Raw genomic sequence first — 16,232 nt, 5'->3', positions numbered from 1 at the left:
TCTCTCTCTCTCTCTCTCTCTGTGTCTGTGTTTGTCTGTCCATTTCTGCAGTGGGTAGGGGCATGGGACAGCGTGTTGAGGATGTTTTATCAACTGTTTTCATGTTGCCTTTAACGGTTGTCCATTGTTTCTGAGGTGATCTATGGTGTCTTGTTTGTAGAATAGGTGCAGGGAAAGACATGGCAATGTACCTTCTGTTGTGTTAAAGGAGGTCACAGTGAAGGATCAGATGGACCCCAGCGTGTTTCAGCAAAAGAGGAAAAACTGGGGTTTCCCACAGTTGTCGCTCTGTTTTCAAATGCAAAACCATTTAACTGAAAATAATATATCTGAGACACATAAGGTTTGTAATTAAAAGGCCAAGGAGGATTTGAACATTGCCAGGAGGAACAGAACGGGTTCCATTTTTTGTTGGCAAGCAGCTCACAGTTGAGTAGCAATGATGACATCATCACAGGACATACAGAAATGGCCACTATACAATTCCCCTGTCACCTGGGCCAGGTTATGTGTAATGGGCTGTCTGTGCATCATAAAGCTCCAATGTGTATGAATGTGTCATACATAAGTGAGAGTGGGAATGTCTCCATCAGTGAGTGTGTCAGAGGGCCTAGCTGTGTCTCCGCCGTGCTGTGTGAGCAGGTACACACATACTCCAGTGTCTGACTTCAACTAGGTGTTCACCACGTGATGTGTTTACAGCACATCACTGCTATCATATATCAAAGTTGCACAGGCCGTGGGCACAGGTTTCCCATCTGGGATGATTGACAGAAAAGATTGTGTTGTTGAGAAAGAGTGACAAATGGTGTCAGTGGAAGGAGCCGTTTAGCGCTCCTGCTGCTGTCAGCGTGCCGACTGGCTCGTGATGACAGTTTTGCGTGTCAGAAGCAGCCCGACGTCTTCTTTCTTCTCCCTCCATCCTCCTCTCTCCCTCCATCCTCCTCTCCTCTGTCATCTCTCCGCTCTCGTCGGTGCGGGTCGTGCGGTTGCTTCCTCTCCCCTCCCCTTTCCTCCCCAGCCAGGACGGCTTCAGGACAGGACGTCTTTAAAGTGACACTGCGACAGACTCAACCTGGCTGCTGACAGGATCACAGGCAAGTGCCTCCAGACCACACACACACACACACACACACACACACACACACACACACACACACACACACACATACATGTGCGCACACACACACACACACACACACACACACACACACACGCACACACACATACTGACTAGACCTACTGTTGTGAGCAAATGTAAAAAGCAATCAAATAGTTTCTTTGGACACACATGATACTTATGGAAGTCACCCAGCTGGTTCAGACATGTGTATTGGAAATGGGGAATCCATTTGAGGCATTTAAACTGGGTAAATGATCTGTAAACGGATGTGTTGTTTTAATAGGTCACAGGAGGAGCCCTCAGTTACTTCAGTAAAGAGAACCGCTTTTTGTGGTCATACCCTATTCACAAGGCACTGAGTTTTGAACTTAGCCCCATCCTTTTACTAACCACAAATGGTTTAAAAATTCAGGGGTTGTGCACAATTACTGCTACGCTTACTGGTTGTGCTCAGTAAAAATAAAAACTACTGTTTTTCAGTCCCACAGGTTTTTGGTTTCCAAGCCACCATTTACCCCAAGGTTTTTGTACAACACACACACACACACACACACACACACACACACACACACACACACACACACACACACACACACACACACACACACACACACACACACACACACGCACACACACACCAGTAAGTAGCTCTGCATTTATTTACTTTAATGAAAGCATGTATTGTGTGCGCACGTGCTTGGCAGGGGCATGACGTGTGGCTTTGTGTCGGCGCAGCCTGGAGGTGCGAACTTCTTCCAAGCAGCTCTCTGCTCTCTGAAAGGTCACAGACAGGAGCAGCGTTGCCGCTACCACCACCGTCGCCTGCTCGTGATGTCATGAGCCACCCTGCCACTGTAATTAAATCCCCATCTGAGTCCACCACAGACACTACAACACCCCAGCACACAGCACCCACAAGGTCACCGGGGGGAGTCTGCTGTCTCACACAGAAACTGACACAGGAATTAGGTTAGTTTATTCTGTTCATTTCTTACAGGGACCATGCACAACATGCATTAATCACATACAGGGAAAAGATGCTTGCTACCAGATTTAGTTCCTTCTCCATCTGCAGTCCCTAGGCAGGTGAAGAACAGTAAGATGTAACTGAAATCTGACAACACACACACACACACACACACACATACACACACACGCATACACACATACACACAGATACATAATAAATAGCATACATATCTAAATATTATGCACATGTGTGCATAATTATATAAAAACAATAAGCATGTCATTATATAATGATATTACTGCTGACAAAACTGAGTAGGCCTACTCCATTTTTTCACATCATGAGAGAAAATACGGGAATCGGTGCAAGTTTTCCATTGTTCGGGTGCATATTCCATGCTTTGATTGCTTTAAAGGAGGAGGCTGATTGGACAGGCATGCTACAGTCTCCCCTTTTAGTGGACCTATAGCTCTGCTCATTTGCTCAGAGCGGGGTGGACGAATCTTCACAAAGGTGGAGCAATAATATCTTCATTTGCTAGCATAAACTTCTGAAACAAACTGACAACTTGTAGTGTTATAATGAATAATCTTATGTACTAAATGTATGTCTGAATGCAATATTAAATGATCAAAGCTTAACATGTTCTATTTAGTATATCACAGTGGTGATATTGGTGTGACTGGTTTGTAAATAGTGCCTGTTTCTGTTTGATTCATATTTATATGGGAGTGCTTGGAGTGAGCACGAGTTTGCACATGTAGTTTGCAGATATCATTTGCATTCTCTCCAAATTATAAATCAAATATTAAACTGTACAAAAACCTGGTCTCATGTGCCGAGAGCTCCCCTAAGCTCTTTTAAAACTCGAAGTGGGTTACAGCATATACTCTGCATAATAAGTGACAAGAGTTATGATGTTTTGAATGTCGACATGGCATCCATACCTGAATTCTTTTGTGGTTTAAGGCTGCAAGTGGTTGTTTTAATTGTTTTTATTGTTTCACAACAAGCTACAACTTTCAGATGACGCAGTTCCCAGTGCCCTTGAGGAATTTCCTGAGTGCTTGAGCTGCAATTTGTCTGAGAAGTTTATGTTAGCAAATAAAGTCATTTTAATGTTTTGCACACACCAAGCACATCACACTTATCTAGCCTTCCTTTTGAATAATGGCCCCAAGGGAAAGGCAATGGAGTGTTCAACGCTGCAGAACAAACTGCCCCCAGAGATGTCCCCTTCATAAAAGAGAAAATAACAGTGTTGGGAATTTGAATACGCAAATGCCGGTTATCTGAGCAGACAGGTGTGCTGTGTACACAGTCCCTGATAGATGAAGGCTGGTGAACAGGATCCAGCAGAATCAAAAGAGAATCTTGACACTTTACTCCCCCCTCTGGCTACAGACGGTAACTGCTGAACTCTGAGATCGCTCAGGGAATCAGTGAACACTGACAGACCTTTTTCATATTTTAAAAGTACTTGGATGTGTTCAGTTCTTGCCAGTAAAAATATACTGATTAAGAATTCTGTCTCCTGGAACATCTTGATTACTCAAAGACCACAAACCTCCAGAGGCCTGGTGATGGGAGTGGGCGTGGGATTTCACTTGCGCTTGATTGTGACTAGGCTGTCATACAATCCAGCGGTACAAAACCATCCTACGTGACAATAATTTAGAATCAAGTCGGTTTTCAGATGTTAAAGCATTCAAAGTTTATTATCAGCACTACAAAGCAAAACTCAGTCCAACGTCTCTCCTTCAAACTCAGAGTCTCTTGGTCCTAATCGTTTCCCTCTCAGTCTTACACACTTTAATACAGCTTTGGTCTCAGTATAACAAAGTTCTCTTCTGGACAGAATAGGTTACATTTTAAAAGACATTAAGACAGGACCAAAAAAAATATATATTTTTATATATATCAAACATTGCCTCTTTTAAAAAGGACTTTTTCTTTTAAAACAAAATAACCGATGAATGGAGAATTTTTTTTCCAGTTTGGTTTAAGATTACTAATAATATTAGGTAATTCATGATACAAGAGAAATAATGGTCACATCACTGTGACATTGAATAGGAGGCCCATAGTAAACAAGGAGAACTACTTGCTGAGCCTCCTTTGGTTCTACCTGGCCCCCACCGCAGAAAACACTTCTATGAGGATCGTGGCTGTTTGACATTCCTTCTTTCCTTTCTCGGAACAACACATACACGACACACAACAACAGGGGACGTATAACACAGACCTGGAGTGTAAGAGCATTTTCTGACATGACGCAGTGCTGTCCAGCATCTGACCGCAAATGTGGTCAAACATTCATATCAACCTGCACCGTACAGTATGTGGTGCAGTGAAAAATGCAACCAGACCCTGTTACATGAATCTATGAGTCAGGTCTGTGTTCTTAACGTATGTGCAAAACAACATCACAAGACATTCTCCTTAACAGTCAACAGTCTTCTATGCACTGTGAAAGTAAGGGACACTTTTGGTTGGACTGCTCAGTTCTTAGTGTTTTTTGTCAAGGATGTCAACTGTCAAAGGTTAAGGCTACCTGACATTCAAAAACAAACATTCTTTAGCAGACTTAATGTGAGGAAACAATATATTATTGCAGTGAAATGTTACTTAAAGAAAATGTAGCGTTTAACAAGTGTTTTTAAAAGAGTTATAAAAAAGTAAGCATTGTTTATTGCAGCATTGCAGCATTGTTTACATATGAAACCGGCCATCATAGCTTTAAAAACAATTACAATATACTGTAAACATTGTGAGCAGAAGGAACTAGACACACACATAACACTTAAGTCCCCTTTTTAGAGAGGTGTTAAAGTAAGTCAGTTGCTGCAGTGGAACCCCTGTACTAACTACAAGAGTGAGTTGTGTGTTCCCTACTTTAAGTTTAGTCTGAGTGTCTTGCGAGGCCCCCTGGTCAGGGTCCTCCTTTGGAATGAGTGGTGCAGGCACAGGCAGGCTGCAGCCACAAGGTTGTTGTGTGGCTGTGCTGTACTGTGCGTTGCTGAAAGGGGTCACCCCCACACACCGGTGTCTTGGTCCAGAAGCGCTTTTGGAGCTAGGTTACAGGCCTGGAGGTGGAGCCAATGGAGTCAGAGGTCAAGGCATCTCATAGGTGGCCGCATTGATCGCCGGCCTCCTCCTGGTCTTGATTTTTAGAGAGCCGTAACGTGGCTGGAAAAATGAAAAACAAATAACAATGATCAGAATCTTCAAAGCTTAATGATTGCATAACATCTGCAATTGCACAGCTGGCAGATAGACACACACTGAGAGGTGCATATATCCACACACACACACACACACACACACTAGGGGTGTAACGGTTCATGTATTCGTATTGAACCGAAACGGTACGGGCGTCACGGTTCGGTGCATGAATTTACACGGAGAATACACGGTATAAATAAACATAAAACTTGTGTGCCGGATTAATTAATGTCATGCGCAATTACTGTTAAGTAGCGAGAGTTACGGGAGTTCTTTAGCGACACCTAACGCTAATCTGTAGCCTCGTCTTAGCTCTGAAGCTCTGATTGGCGCCTATGTTTTTTTGTCAGGTCGTTGGTCGAGTCAGTCAGTCAGAGATAGTAGCACTAAGGTGGCGACACACATTAGAGGATCCGCTGGTCTCTTCGCAAGTTTGAGAACTTCAGTTACAGTAGTACAGGCGAGAGAGTGGTGGATAAGAAACTGTGTCGGCGTTGTTCAGCAGTTGTTGGGTATGTGAGTGGAAATATATGCTACACATATTCGAAGCAATCACCCAGATTATGTAGGCTACCAATCACTGAAATGAGAAAAAAAAAAACTTCCCCTGCGCTTCACCAGCCTTTGGATACACATACAAATAGAGCCAAAACCTATGGCTTAAATTAAATGATTTCGTAATGACAGAAAGCTATGTAAATCGCGTGGTAATTACATTTATGTTGGGGTAACTTGTAACTTCTCACATGAGGAGCTGGTAGTGTTAAGTGCATAGACAGTAAGTGTCAACGCTAACCAGGCTAATAAACAAACAATGCTACGGTGAGTTAACGTCGAAGGGCAAAGTCATGTGACTTCTAGTTGTAGTCTGTTTATGAAATGAAAGGAGCAATTTCGTTTTTTAAAAGAAGGCAAAATAGTGTGATATTTTCAGTTAGTAGGCTAGATTATTACTGTACACACACTGAAAAATATTGAGGCAAATTGTAGACCCTTCCATATACAACTAAACACAGATGTTGAAGGTCTTGCTTAAGTGGATTTTTAAAAATCATTATTCTATGTAATTTGCACTTTCAGAAATAAGAGATGCTGTTGGCCTATTTTAAGTTTTATAGCTGATTGTCTTATTTTGTTTACAACTTACAGATGGAGTCTGGGTACTTATTGTACTGTTTAGCCTACATCTTACACACTTCAGGCTGTTGCAGATAGCTGTATGACACTAGGTGGTACAGCCTGATACATGCACAATAAAAAAAAATTGCTTTCTGCATTTTTGGTTTTGCTTTTCCCTCCATTGTACCGAACTCGAACCGAACCGTGATGTCTGAACCGAGGTATGAACCGAACCGTGACTTCTGTGTACCGTTACACCCCTAACACACACACACACACACACACACACACACTGAGAGGTGCATATATCCACACAAACACACACATACACTGAGAGGTGCATATATCCACATACACAATGAGAGGTGCATATATCCACTCACACACACTGAGAGGTGCATATATCCACACACATACACTGAGAGGTGCATATATCCACACACACAATGAGAGGTGCATATATCCACACACACACACTGAGAGGTGCATATATCCCCCCCCCCCCCCCCAAACACACACACACACACACTGAGAGGTGCATATATCCACTCACACACACTGAGAGGTGCATATATCCACACACACACACTGAGAGGTGCATATATCCACACACACACACACACTGAGAGGTGCATATATCCACACACACACACTGAGAGGTGCATATATCCACACACACACACACACTGAGAGGTGCATATATCCATACACTGAGAGGTGCATATATCCGCACACACACACACACACACACACACACACACACACACACTGAGGGGTGCATATATCCACACACACACACTGAGAGGTGCATATATCCATACACACACACACACACACACTGAGAGGTGCATATATCCACACACACACACTGAGAGGTGCATATATCCACACACACACACACACACACACACACACTGAGAGGTGCATATATCCACACACTGAGAGGTGCATATATCCGCACACACACACACACACACACACACACACACACACTGAGAGGTGCATATATCCACACACACACACACACACACACACACACACACACACACACACACACACTGAGAGGTGCATATATCCACACACTGAGAGGTGCATATATCCGCACACACACACACACACACACACACACACTGAGAGGTGCATATATCCACTAGGGCTGAAATGATTCATCGAGTTACTCGAATAACTCGATTACAAAAATTACTAGAGGCAAAAACCCTGCCTCGAAGCCTCGTTAAATTCATATGACGCGCACTATACACACGGGGATCTGATTGTTCCACACGGACCGTTGTTCAGGAAGCACAGCACTAGCGCGTGAATCGTGATACATTCTGAATTTAGCTGCCGTGATGGCGGAGTCAAGATGTCCATAAATGGCAGTAAATGTCTAAAGTTTTCAAGTAAAGTTTTGGGATCATTACATACTCAAAAAGGAAAACAAGCATTCTGAACCGAAAACATCCACTCCATGCTGTTTCACCAAGCGTTAATAAAGTAGCCTATCTATCATCTATCTACGTAGCCTATAGCCTACATTGATGTTGGCTGATTTTAATCACATACTGTATTTGTAGCGATGTCGTGATATAATGTTTAGCTTTGATGTTTTTAAGTAGTAAACTTATTCACGTTCAATTGCAAGACAGTATGCCTAAAAAAGAACTCCTTCTTATACACACATGCATGCACCCTCATCTTCCCTCACACACCGCACGCGTGCACACACACACACAGGTTGCTAGGTTACCATAGCAAATAGGCTCACCCCAGAAATTATTTTTTAGTAGCCTAATGGTAAAATTATTTGTTAGTAGCCTAATGGTAGGCTATTTTTTAGTAGCCTAATGGTAAAATTATTTGTTAGTAGCCTAATGGTAAATGCTGCAGGTGTAGAAATCTACATAAAACAGATATTTACTTTGATGTCAGGTCTAGATTACAGCATGAAACTTGTTGTGCATATTAATACACTAAATTGCGTTCCCTCTTCTCCCTCCCAGAGCCCACTTCACAACATAGTATGGACAGCTTTGTTCGCCCAGCTAAGTCATGCACAAGAGGCTGCAATGTTACAGAGTGCATTTTGAACATTATTTAATTGTTGGCACTGGCACTTATAAACACTAAATGGGTAAAATGCAATAAATGGGCTTAGTTTTGGAGCCAAATGTTGGAGTTAGAATAAATACCTCTGTGCCAATTTCTTGATAATTTCACAGCCATGTCATTTTCGTTATGCGTTATTTGTTTTGGTTGTTTAAAAATGCAAAAAGAAAATGTATCCGATTAATCGATCGATAAAGTGCTAGATTAATCGATTACAAAAACAATCGATAGCTGCAGCCCTAATATCCACACACACACACACACACTGAGAGGTGCATATATCCCCACACACACACTGAGAGGTGCATATATCCACACACACTGAGAGGTGCATATATCCACACACACACTGAGAGGCAGGGCTTGAAAACGAAATTATTTTTCAAATGTTCCGTTCCGAACGGTTCAGGTAGGCCTATGTTTAACGTTTTCGTTCTTGCATGCGTACCGCCACCAACATATCGGTCCTGAACCGGTTCGGAAGGCAAAATATTGTTCGTTCTTAAAGTTCCGGCAGTGTTTGGCGGGCCTATCAAGTCTATTTTTGTGAACTTTACCTTAGAATAGACATACTCATTATTTCCCCTTGATTTAGCCTATACCGTAGCTATGCCCAAAAATAATAAATCACAGGCGGCATCCAAAAACATTCAGATGGGCTATCCATCCCATAGCCTACAGACTTACTGTAAGCCTAACCTATGCCTATGAATAATTTCTTATCAAAAATATTTCTGGATACGTACTAAACTCCTTACCTGGTTGTAGCCTAAGTTTTATCCATATGGAGATCTTCAAAGGCTTGCGCTATAATTTCCAACCTGTTTGTTACTGACAAGGCCTATCTCAAATTTCCTGTTTAACTCTTCTACATAGAATAGGCTATAATTGCGCAAACATTTCAAATCCCGACTTTAAAACGACAAGGCGTGGACAGGCAAAATAGGCTATTACGCATAGGCTACAAACAATTTCCAAATAAGTTTCAGTAGCCTACGCTACGAGCTGGCCTAAGATCCGAAGTGGCAGACGGATAGGTAGGCCTAGTTGGCTACATAGCGGCTTGTTAGCTCACATTAACAGTGTAGATGCGGGCTTGTTTTTCGCACAACCGGAAATAGTCTCCCTGAAATAGGATATGCTTTTGTGAAATTTTATAAAATATATAGAGAACGAAAAAAAAAAACGTTATTATTAACCGGTTTTGTGGATTTCAGAATAACGTTTCTGTTCCGGAACAGTTGAAGACCATTTTGTTTTCGTTTCCGTTTCTGCTCCTCGTAAAATTCCGTTCGTTTTCGGTTTTCGTTCCTTGAACCGGTTCGGAGCCCTGCTGAGAGGTGCATATATCCACACACACACACACACACACACTGAGAGGTGCATATATACACACACACACACACACTGAGAGGTGCATATATCCACACACACACACACACACACACTGAGAGGTGCATATAACCACACACACACACACACACACACACACTGAGAGGTGCATATATCCACACACACACACACACACACACTGAGAGGTGCATATATCCACACACACACACACACACACACACTGAGAGGTGCATATATCCACACACACACACACACACACACACACACACACTGAGAGGTGCATATATCCACACACACACACAACACACACACACACACACACACACACACACACACACCTCTTTGCGTGCAGCTTTGGCGCGAGTCATCTTGACGCTCTGGGATCTTCTAAGGCCACGCTGTACAGATGCCTCATCCTCTGAGAAGACTCCATCTCCATCATCCTCCTGGCCTTCCTCTGGCCTGTAGGGGTAGTAGTCTGCCCCCCCACACACACACACACACACTGCAGTTAGACCAACTGCCAGCATTCCACTTGTACTTCTCTCCTGCCTGCTGAAGTTGATAAGAGCCATGTTGATCTAGAGGGTTTGGCCAGAGCTGCCAAGTTGCCCCTGTTTGCTTCTGCCCACAGAGGCTCTGATGCGCTCACTCTCTGCTCACCAAACTGTTTGACTTCTTTACAATTAATTTAAACACAACTAGTACACAGCTGCCATCCACGGCATGCCTGAGATCTGAAAGCAGGTGACTGACTGGTTTCCTGAACTTTTCCTACTGAATTGCTAGTGAGCAGCGGCTGAACACGGTCTCTTTCATTTGTCACTATGAGGGCATGTTCTTTTGAATCTCTCCACTAGATGGCAGAGTGGGACCACGAGGCTCAGAAGGCAGATCAGTGTGGAGAGGATGTAGGGCATTATCAGGAGCACAGCAAGTTGTCACATGAACTATGAGAGTTTGTGAAACTACACAATCGGGGGAAAACTTTGTCTTCAAAGTCTTCACTTAATTTATTTCTCATTGTGTAATAGGAAATCATAAGTGGCAGATGGAAGGTTAAAGGCCACAAGTAGAGTGGATAGTGTGTGTTGAATGGAGCCTACCGGTGCTGTCTGTGCCTGGATTGGAACCCTGAATGGCTCGACGGCTGGGGTTACTTATTGAAGGGTACTGACTGGACGTGTCATCAGCAGGAATCTGCGATAGGTCATGCATGCTGAAGCTCCTCAGGCGCTCGCTGATGGCACCCTGTCCCTATGGCAACAGAGTCACATGATTTGGGTCAGTCACTGTGAGGTCATAATTGAGTCAGGACATCTTAGAGCAGTTTCCTGAACCTACTGGTGCCTGAAAGCATACAAAAAGGTAAAAAACCGCATCATCAGGACAGTGGTCCAATTACAGCAGAGCATCTATGAGAATAAAGAAATATGTATAGACCCTTTCAACAAGGTAAACAAAAACAATGCTTGAACGTTCTATTTGGTTCCCAATCTACTTCCTCTGCATTAAGATAACATATGGAATGTTAGTGCTGGGTGGTATGACCAAAAATGTATATCACGGTATTTTTCTAAATTCTTACGGTTTCACGGTATATGACAGTATTTTTTTTTCTATGCATAATCAGATGTTCACAGCATTTTCTACAGGTTGAGGGAAGAATTGCTGCAGTACATTGACTAAGGATGGTCTATTTTACTGTCATGATGTAGAATAACTCCACACTGGTAATGCAGTTTTGCATGGCCCCAGAAAATGATGCTGTTTACAAAGAGCCACTCATGATTCTAATGAAGAATCTAATCAGAATGCAAAGACAATTGCAGTCAAAATACAGAACTGTACTGTGCAAATTTCACAAACATCTTGTAGCCTATAAAACCAATACAAAAAGTTGTGCAACTTTATACTTTTTTGAAAATTATACAATTTAAAATGAAACCTCTCTGCTAATATGCTTACTCTGTCAAATAGGCCTATCAGAAACATGCCTTATTGTTATTGTGTGGTTTACATGACGTTAGTGGTAGGCTAACATTAACTTAATGTGAATGTGGACGTCATGTTAGCCTGCCATGAGCTTCGGTTCGGTTCGCTAGGCAAAACATTAACAAAAAAGTTCGTTTTGGTGCACTGATGACAACTAGCCAGCTTGTATTGCTCAGTGCATGTCTATAACATGCTTTACTTGCTACCTGGATAATTTCAGCGAATATTCTTAAGGTGAGATGAATGATAACCTCATTAAACTTCACTGTGTTTGGTGGGTTGCTAAGAAATCATCACCTACTAGCCAGCTGTTGAACAATCTCAATAGAATTTTCGTGACGGTAAATCCCTTTCGTATCCCTTAACGTTTTTCTTTAACTAAAGGAACAATTTAAGGTATTCTGTGCAACACCCTTAAATAAACCCCTTATCTAAGGATAAATTAAGCCTTAAGGGTCATACTTCAGGGGAAAAACTTCAGGTCTTTTGTGTTTACCCTCACTATGTCTCGCAGTGGCACCATGCGTGCGTGTGGGGGGGAAAAAAAGTCCCGCGGCGCAGCGTTCCAAACGTTGTGTAATCAAATACACCGGTATGGCGGTATATTAAAAATTCATATCATAACGAAAATATACACCAGTATACGGTGTGAACCGGTATACCGCCCAGCACTATGGAAAGTTAAAACAGAAGCCTTGTGGGGCCAACTATGATGCTGATAATGGAACTCTCTTGAAAGGGTCTATAGAGGAAGCAGCATGTTCATTTAGGGTTGACTTCACGTACACACACAGGAGTGAGAAAAGCAAACGCCTTGCTGTGTACAATGTATGTTGTGGTATGTGACTGCAGCATGCACTATTTAGGCCATTTACATACTCATGAGAGAAATAGAGGAGGTGACAAAGACAGACCACATCAATAAAATTAGCTCTTTTTTTCTAGACAAGTGTCATTTCTGCTGAAAAGTCAAAGTACTGTGATTAAAATAAGTCAAAATCTAAACACTTCACACCTGCCAGCCACTGTAATAGACAGAGGCTTAAAAAAATTGCACCCAGCTCATCACATATTATTTCAACACGGCAGCACATGTTGCATCACATAATCAGCAACGTATCTAGCAACAGATGCAACCTTATTCTGAATGCAGATTCTGCAACAAAATACCATTAGAGCAGCCAGTAATGACACACACTCACCCTCACACACACACACATACGCGCTCAGTTTGAATTACTATGCAACATACAAGTCAATTAGCAGGTGTGATTGCAGTAGCATCGGGGGTCAATATGATACATTATTGGATTATTTGCATCGGGGGTCAATATGATACATTATTGGATTATTTGTGGGCTGCCTTTATAAAACGAATTAAAAAATACAAAGAAATTAGCTTTATCAGTGCTTGATAGTCTGAACATGCAATTTAAGTCCACACCCTGTAGCCCTATGGGTACACTGCTTGCGTTGTGTAAGTTGCCACTTACAACATTTCTACTAGATCCCACAAGATCAAAGGCAATACTAATGCCAAGATACAATAGAAAATGACAAGACTCATAAGAAGCAGATGGCGCATTTTTCAACTATTCTCAGTGCTAATGCAGCGGCACTGTATTTGTGTTGGGTGGTGGTCCTGATTCCCCTTCCTTGTGGCAGCCCTGTAAGTAACCTGTGCTCCTCTGATGGTATCTAGGTCTTGTTTGTGTGCAGGGCGATTGCGTGTGCTGAGGGCCAGTGTCTGCCCACAACAGTGTTGTTTTGATGTAATATTCATTGACTGCTTTAGACACATGTCTACCATCCTGGCAACTACTGGTGCAGGAAACACACAGCTCCATTGTACCAAGCTCTACACAGCCAAACCAAAAATATTACATGGATAGAAAAATAGATAGATAGAATTTTTTATGTGTATTACACTGCTTACCCAATATTTTGCTGGACCGCCTTTAGTTTTGATTATGTTGCACATGTGCCTTGCAGCGTCACAACATTTATTTTTTTTGCAGATTTCTTGTGTTGATAATGGGATAGTCAAACCACTCTTCTCCTAAACAACTTTCAATGGGTTTAAGACCAGGTATCTGTGGTGGCCAATTCATATATAAAAATGAATCCTCTTATGAATTCATATATGAAAACCTGAACCACTCATCACTCAGCTGATGATTGTTAATACCTGATAAGACCTGGCATTGGGCCCCCAGAAAGGAGGGTAGGCTGGACAGTTTTCTGTGCATACCCGAGAACCGTAGGATGACCAACTTTTTTCGTATGTTGGTCTCAAGGGGCCATGTCAACACATCTCATATCCACTCATTTGAGCTATACTGTAGCGCCACCAAGTTAAAAATGAAAAAGCAAAAACGAGGCATTGTAATCGCAGGTATCTTTGGCTGACTTGTTCAAAACTGTGCGAAATTTGATGAGTATGATCATTCTGACACCCTCTGAATGCCTGCCCAGTTTTGTGGAATTCCGTTCATGGGGGGCCATACAATAAATTAATATATGTGTACACTTAGTGGCTGTACACCAATTGGCCTGTGGATGGCCGGACACAGTTTTCTGTGAATATCTCGAGAACCGTAGGGCTTAGGATGACCAAATAATTTTTGTATGTTGGTCTCCAGGGGCCATGTGAACACAACACATCCCATATCCACTCATTTGAGGCGTCACCTAGTTAAAAATGAAAAGGCAACAATGAGGCATTGTAATCACAGGTATCTTTGGCTGACAGGTTCAAAACTGCACCACATTTGAAGTGTAGGATCATTATGACACCCTCTGAATGCATGCCGACTTTCATGAAATTCTGTTCATGGGGGGGCCATATCAGCTACACACACGCACACACACACACACAAATAAAGACACACACATACACACACAGTACACATGCATGCACATGCACACTCTCACAAGCACGCACTCACACACAGTCACACACACACAGGCACGCACGCACACACACATAAACACACACCCACTCACACACATAAGCACACTTACATGCACGCACACACACACATATAAACACACCCACCCACACGCACACACACACGCAGGTAAGCAGGCACACACACACACACACATACACATAGATAAACATGCTAAATATCATCTCTCTACTGCGATGGCTCCTAGCTCCAAAAAAAAATCAGATTCAGAGAAAGATAATTCTATGAGGAAACAGTAGGCAATTAACACTTTGAATGCCGCACTGTTTTCGGAAGCTTTGGCCCAGAGTGCCAGCAATCTAGATCATTGTTGACGATTTTTGTAGAGCCACAGCGTATTCTATGTTATAGCTATTGACACATACAGTACTATGGCTCGTTTGAAAGGTGAGACTTTAAGCTCTCAGTGGGTACAAACTGTTTATTTCTACATGCCTCTGTTCCTGAGAAATCTCAAGCTAGTTTTCATCAAAATAGTTTTTTTTCTAGAAATGGAGATGTAGGGTCTTTTATGAAATATGCGCTGTTTGACCTGAGAAGTGTTGCCTGTAAAGTTTCCGGGAAGTGACCTAGCGAGACCTGGCGAGACTGCCACCTAGTGATAAACCCACGAAAATAAATGGCCTGGTTTTGACCTTTCGTGCATGTGTCACTGATTCGACCCAAAGAGGCAACCATCAAAAGCCGAGTTATGATAAAATATCATCTATTTCAGTTCTCAAAATCGTACATAAGGTGTGTTAGGATGTCTTTTTTTCCGCAATATTGCGTTTTTGGCACTCAAAGTGTTAACATCCATCTGATGCTAGCTCTGCATGCATCATATTCATGGCACCAGCGCAGGAATCCATATACTGTATGCTTCACCTCAGGGCTTAGAGCCGTTACAGCAGACTATGGCCCAGCACGCTTCCCATCAGAGATTGGTTCAACTGTAAAGGCCTACACACTCGGCCGGCGACACGACAGCGATTTATGGCAGGTGACCGGCAAAATTGAATAGAATCTATTGAAGTGAATCGGGAAACACACAGCAAGTGGAACGACGGGGCAACCGTCGCATTGCTCTAATCGACCCTTTTCTATTTTCAGGGCGATTTTGATACGTCATAATAGAACAGCTTTCATAACATAACAGCTGTCTGGTCAGTGTATCTCCACTGAATCGATGGGTGATCGCGTGCCAGTAGTGTGAACTGCGTGACAGCCTTAACACCGAATACCTTGTCTAGCTCCCTTGTGCTTCCAACCCCAACACTACACTGTAGACAATGACAGCCAACTGCTCCCTTAGTTTGAGACACAGAACATGGAGAGCTTAGTCTTAAATGTGGATCTACATACAAGTAGATGTAAACACACCTAC

General features: G+C 42.6%; 1 protein-coding gene across 1 annotated transcript in view; it reads right to left on the bottom strand.

Moving 5' to 3' along the window:
• Positions 1-3,782: 3,782 nt before the first annotated feature.
• The window catches only part of reep3a (receptor accessory protein 3a), a 40,183-nt gene continuing 27,733 nt past the window's right edge, over positions 3,783-16,232 (bottom strand). The window contains exons 6-8 of the mRNA XM_042065925.1: positions 11,006-11,156; positions 10,238-10,377; positions 3,783-5,282 (exon numbers count right to left, since the gene is read on the bottom strand). Coding sequence (XP_041921859.1) covers positions 5,208-5,282; positions 10,238-10,377; positions 11,006-11,156 — 366 coding nt within the window. The 3' untranslated portion in view covers positions 3,783-5,207. The remainder of the gene's footprint in view (positions 5,283-10,237; positions 10,378-11,005; positions 11,157-16,232) is intronic.

The sequence above is a fragment of the Alosa sapidissima genome, chromosome 16 (genome assembly GCF_018492685.1).
Source record: "Alosa sapidissima isolate fAloSap1 chromosome 16, fAloSap1.pri, whole genome shotgun sequence".
Lineage (NCBI taxonomy): Eukaryota > Metazoa > Chordata > Actinopteri > Clupeiformes > Clupeidae > Alosa > Alosa sapidissima.
The sequence above is the reverse complement of the archived record's forward strand: the minus strand, read 5'-3'. Positions and strand labels throughout refer to the sequence as shown.